At 35.6% G+C, this 6,382-nt stretch overlaps 1 protein-coding gene across 1 annotated transcript; it reads left to right on the top strand.

Moving 5' to 3' along the window:
• The first annotated feature begins 4,714 nt into the window (after window positions 1-4,714).
• Window positions 4,715-5,605, top strand: LOC119635415 (E3 ubiquitin-protein ligase sina-like). Its single transcript, XM_038030223.1, has one exon. The coding sequence runs from the start codon at window positions 4,715-4,717 to the stop codon at window positions 5,603-5,605; it is 891 nt and encodes a 296-aa protein (XP_037886151.1).
• The last annotated feature ends 777 nt before the right edge of the window (window positions 5,606-6,382 follow it).

Genomic DNA, 6,382 nt, shown 5'->3' with positions numbered 1-6,382 from the left:
GGCGTGGCCGACTGTTTACATTTATCTGCAAGCGTTGTAGAATCATTTATCTGTCTCGGCCAAGAAAACCATTTTTTTCTTATTTTAAAAGCAGAGGCGGTCTCAAATCTCGTTATACTGTTGCCGGTTTCTTCGGCCAATATGGCCCATTTTAAATAAAAACATGGGTGCAAGAATTTTCAATCTGTCTGCCAAATTTAAAGTCAATAGTCTTTGCGACCAGAAGATTGTCTACCACGACCATTATGCAGAGGGACAACGCAGACAGATGGACATGTTTCAATCGATTCAGAACTTGACGCTGATCAAAAATATATATACTTTATTGAGTCTCTTTTCGCCGGGTTTTGCAAGCGTCCTGGCTCAAATCAATATACCTACTACTCATCATTCTGTGGTGGATATATAAAATTAATCAAATCAAATCGAATTTTTCACAATTAACGGCTCGTATACATTTTCGCTTATCTAGTGCAGCGTGGCTGTTGTTGTACTTCTGAAAGTTGCCAACACACTATATATAAATATACTTGATTGAATATCATTGACTGCATGATTAGAATATTAAAATGTTGTTGTTTGAAAAAACGCCTCGAAGAGCAAATATTTCTTTTTTAATTGTCGCAATCAATATTTATGTTTACAAGGCGACCAAAGGAATGCAATGCAATGCATTCCTTGAAGTTGTCTTAACCAAAATGCATTCAATGACATGCATTTCATTTCGAGAGATAAGCTTCAACTAGCTAATCTATGGACAAGAAAATTTCTCGCCTTTCCTACCTAATTCATTAATGATGAGCCTCTGCTACTATCAACTGTTATATAATAAATGCCATCACACAGCTTTTCAGTTTTGCAATATAAGTGGATTTTCAACTCATACCCTAATGCATTCACAGTCTGAAACTCGTTTGAATTCCATTAAAGTTATACAGTTTATTACATTTTCTTCGCATTCTGATATTAAAGTGACAAGTATTTTCTAGCCTTTGCGTCAGACATATACAAAGTAGGATACTTTATCGCTATTCGAAAAGATCAATTTATTTTATGACATAAGGTGACAAATAGAAGTATCATTTCGCACTTGCTAATCCTTGGGTATAAATTGCACCCATAAGCGTATTTTTAATGACGGAAATGCATAGAATAAAACGTATTTGTCTTCCTTACATTAGAGAAATTGATAAATATGGTGAGCTGTCAAAATCCTATGTATGTATGTATGTTTACAGCCTACCTATATATTATTAATTGTTTGGACAATAAAGTTCGTTGTAGTTACGAATATCCTCAGCAAGTTTTCTAACAAAATATAGAATCAATGCATTTTCTTTTACAAAACTTAGTGGATTCAGACAAATGATAGCAGTTCGATGCATGCAAATGTTTTGTCAGCGGGTATTAAGAAAATTTTCGTATATAGTTATATAGTTTAGCTTAAATGATAGTGTCTCAAAATCCTTCAACCGAAGCTAGAGCTATTCTCCAAGCCACAGACTTTGCTCGCAAAATCAAAGTTAACATGCTTATCATCATAGGCGGTTTGCTGGTCATAACACCTATCCGAAACCGTTAAATTGCAATTGGCGCAATGTAAGGAATATCATTATCGTTTTGGGAAATGAGCGTATAAACCTAGCAGTCAAGTCCACGGCCTCGTCATCTTTTATCGTGGACGGCACAGTGGAAAAGATTGACATTCAAACACATATGAAAAAACTAATAAAAGCATTGCAGTCAGCAAACACCCAGCCCCACGCCATTTGGCTTAATGCAGTTATTCATAATGATTACATTTTTTTTTTTTTTGGATAACGAAGCATGAAGCGGTCGAAAAAATGGTCCGAATGAAATCATGTTCAATAGCTTTCGATCTTCGGCCAAAATTCAGTGTCGTAAATGCACTTTATCTACTGACATGTGTTTCAGTTTAATTATCACAAGTACATGATGAACGGTTAGGAAAGATTCCTTTTGTATTGTACAATAGATGAAAAAACAAAAAAAATCTGAATGACTCACTACCACAAGTGATGTAGGGTGTAAAAAACAATGTACAATTTATTTCAGCAAACTGCTTGAAGAGTTGAATTTGCTTATTGCAGTCCTTTAAGACTTTTTCTCGTACATAAACTCCTTTTATCGTTTTAATGCACCAAAAACGATTAACTGTAGAAACTCATAACGTTACACTTAATGATTGATATGCTTTACGATCGTTTTAACATGGCTGCTAGTTTTTAAGTGACGTGTAAATATGTCATATATCCATTTATGAGTTTATATGAATGCTTTATCGCACGTCAACTACTTTGTTAATGAATGAAAAATGCAGCTCAAAAAGTGCGCAAAGACCTCTCACTATGATGTCTGCTCAAATAAGGCCAGATACATGTCGAAATATTTACTCATTTCTTTTTTTTTTTTGTTTATAAAACCAGTTTACATTTTCCTTACCTAACACTTGATGAAGAATTATTGCTCTTCGGCAATCTATTTGAGTTTTCTATACGTTGACGTCTAAAACCCGTAACTTTTTTGTGTAATTTTGTGTTTTATTTTATGTCTAGACGGATAAAAATCAAACGAGAAAGAGCGTTATTCGACAAGTAGCGAGCTTTGGATACCCTTTTTAATATGATTACAAATTATTTGATAATTAATATGTATTTGCTGAATATGTTCCATCGCTTTCGTGGATTTCAATTGGTGAGGGACAGATTTGTCTAAAACAAATCAAAAAACTTAATTATGCACAATTACGCACTTTTACACCTTACAAACCGAATTGTAACGGTTTATAAACAACTTCCAAGGTGTAGATATGACTATTCCTCTACGGAAACCATAATTTTTAGCATGTGTTCTTTCATCCCCACCTATTTAAGACCATGTAACACTCTGTAATTACCCAAGTACGTTTAGCGATATTGGTTCAATATAATGAATGGTTGCTTTATTTAGGTGCGTTTCTTATATGAATCGAATAAACGATTAACATTGAACTTGAATTCGGAGCAATAATCTCTTTAATAATGACTTAAAGGAAAATACCAACACCGAATAATTAGTGAAAGCATAACCTACGTACACTATATAAAAAGATGAAATTTATATATTTTGTCAATTGACAATTGATGCTTTTAAATAACACACAATAGTGTTTACTTGTAAGCCAACATAGCAATAATCTTGGAATAAACTTCCAACAAAACGCCAAATGTCAAATACATACAAGTGGTGACACAGCCGTTCCTTATCAAGCATTCGTTTTTGGACAAAATTATTAACTTCTAAAAAAGGGAAATGTATGGAAGCTGATGTCAGGTTATAGCTGTCGATTATCGAGTCAGTGTGCCGAGTAGTGCGCTCGCATCCGTCTATTTCAAGTGATGGCATAAAATCACGGAAAAATTCTTGGGCTTTTCACAGGAGGCCTTAGCTGCGATCAGATTAACGCATTAAACGTAGTAACGCTAACGTCCTCGATAAAGAAAAAAAAAAATAAAAGTCTTTATTTATTTATTTATTATTATATACATTTTCTGTTGGTCGAAAAGCCTGGGAATATAAACACGGAACCAACCTTCAGTAGCAAACAAAGGCAGCCGTAACTTCGAAAAAACTAAAAGTAGAACAAGAAGTACGAAAGTTTTGCTCGGCTCGGGCCGATACTCGCTTACCCATTATTATTAAAATCTTCAGCACACCATCCTCTTATTTGCTGCGATAAAAAAGTGAACGGAGTAAAATTTATCTTTCACCTCTTACTTCAATAAAAGATATTTGTGAGAAAACTTAATCCACCACGTCGCGACCTCCACCATAATTAATTTCGCACTTAATTTGGCGCGTTCTGCTCTCCAATTCCCTTTATGTGATATCCATATCAACGTTTCTGTAAGCGAAAAAATTAATTGACTACGTCGTGAAGCCGACCACATCTAATTGAGAATCAACACGCTTACCTTGTCGCCGTCTAGTCTGTAAGCCCTTTTATTTTAGTACCCATGTCACTGAGAATAAACTAATCAACCAGGTCGCACCAGATTTGTTTTATAATTAACGCCTGTTTAGACAGGCGTTAATCTCGCTTCCTTTGAGAGATGTGCCGAACAATTTTCAACATTACGCCTTCTTTACTTTATAATTAAGAAACATGACACCTCAGAAAAGTGAAAGAAAACAAAATCTAATCTCTTATAAATTTGCGTGGGCATCGACAATTTTCTCGATTTTTGCATTTCTGCATGCGTAAGTGAACTGGCAATGATTAATATTGCAGACAATATATTTATGAATTTTATGTACTCTTTAGACAGCTGGGGAAAATATGACAGAGTAGTAGCATTTAACAACAATTTAGGGAAACTAGAAAAATATTTCAATTGTTCCAGAAAAGTCTTATTCAAAATTTGATAATATAGTACTTTTTTATTCATTTTCCCGCGGGTCACAATTCTTTTAACAAATTGGTGCTGATACATTTGATATTCAATATCTCCACGTATGCTCACGTAGAGCTCACTTTAAAAGATAGGAAAATTCATTTGGAAATTAAATTTGCATTGGTCCTGACTTTCGATTTGTCATTCCCTTGAAAAAAATGTAAATACCATTGAATCGCTTGACAATTTTTGAAAGATATTTTTTCTATTTCTTGTGTACTTTTTAAAAAAAGAAAGCCGTTCATATATATATCTAGCAAATGACAAATAAAACAACCTCTAAACAGCGTGAATTACCAATAGTGACTGGCGTACGATATTTAGGCACCGGCATAACGTCGACAAATACATCACCATTAACTGCTGGTGGCGGTGATGATTGCAATAGCGCCGATTTAATCTCGCTGTTCGAATGCCCGGTTTGCTTCGATTACGTATTGCCACCAATTCTTCAGTGCTCCAGCGGACATTTGGTGTGCGTTTCGTGTCGCGCGAAACTTGCATGTTGCCCCACATGCCGTGGACCGCTTGCTAACATACGAAATCTCGCAATGGAAAAAGTTGCCTGTAACGTAAGATTTCCGTGCAAGTACTCAGGTTGCGGTTGTCCAGCAGCTGTGCTTTATACAGAGAAACCCCAGCACGAAGAGATTTGCGAGTATCGTCCCTATCCGTGCCCTTGCCCAGGACCTACCTGCAAATGGCAGGGTTCGCTTGATCACATCATGCAGCATCTGAAGATATCACACCAGAGTATCACTACACTTCAGGGAGAAGACATTGTTTTCTTGGCCACCGACATCAATTTACCCGGTGCCGTGGATTGGGTTATGATGCAGTCATGCTTTGGGCATCATTTTATGTTGGTACTCGAGAAAAGAGAGAAATACGATGGTCATCCGCAATTCTTCGCCGTTGTGCAAATAATCGGTTCTCGAAAGGAGGCGCAAAATTTTGTCTACTGCTTAGAAATTAACGGCAATGGACGACGCTTAACATGGGAGGCAATGCCGCATTCAATACAACAAGGTTTTATGTCGGCCATCGATAATTCAGATTGTTTAGTGTTCGATACATCAATTGCAGGCTTATTCGCCGATAATGGAAATTTGGCAATTAACGTCACCATCTCATCGCGAGAAAAGCTTTAAATAAATGGAAGCTAGCGAAGACTTTTTACATTCCCCCTTTTTGTTCAATACTTACTGTCATTTTTCCTCTTCATAATTAAATTTTGGTATCTTTTGTATATTTTCTATTTTATATGTATATATAAATTATGCAGTTACAATAACATTTACGCCCATATAACATCATCGGTACAATATATTTCTATCATCCAATCTATATACAATTAAAACCAGTTAAACTTATGTTTGCTTGAAATAGAAAATAAACAAAATTCAGATCTAACAGCAAGCATGCCTTTCAGTTCTCGTGCCTCACTACCATATCTCTTCTTCGAAATTGTTATTATGAAAATGTAATTTCTTTCTGAAACCGATTGGAGCAGCTTTCTAATTATGATTTATCTTATAAATGAATCCAGCATAAGACAATTAGGAAAATCGCATATGATATCATACTAGGAGATGACTTTAGCACAGTTGTGTCTAATTGTCACGTGGAAGCTTCTAGGTCAGGAAAAATAACAGATTAGGAATGGAAATGTTTGTGCCCGCTATTGAAAGACGGGAATATACTCGTTTTGTCAAAACTTTTGTTACGACTGGAAGAAAGTTGCGAAGACCCTTAACTTGGACTTCAACTAAGCAAATCGTATTAAGAATACGTCTAAAGCGTCCTTATAAACGATATTTCATGGCTTCGAGCGCAACAGTTCCTAGGAATTTCATGCTTTTCGCTGGAGACTTTTACTATATATGCTAAAACAACGTCCTTTAGCGGGATGTGATAGGATTTTCGAT

This window comes from Glossina fuscipes, unplaced genomic scaffold (genome assembly GCF_014805625.2).
Source record: "Glossina fuscipes isolate IAEA_lab_2018 unplaced genomic scaffold, Yale_Gfus_2 26, whole genome shotgun sequence".
NCBI lineage: Eukaryota > Metazoa > Arthropoda > Insecta > Diptera > Glossinidae > Glossina > Glossina fuscipes.
Note: the sequence above shows the minus strand (reverse complement) of the source record. Positions and strands in the feature narration are given on the sequence as shown.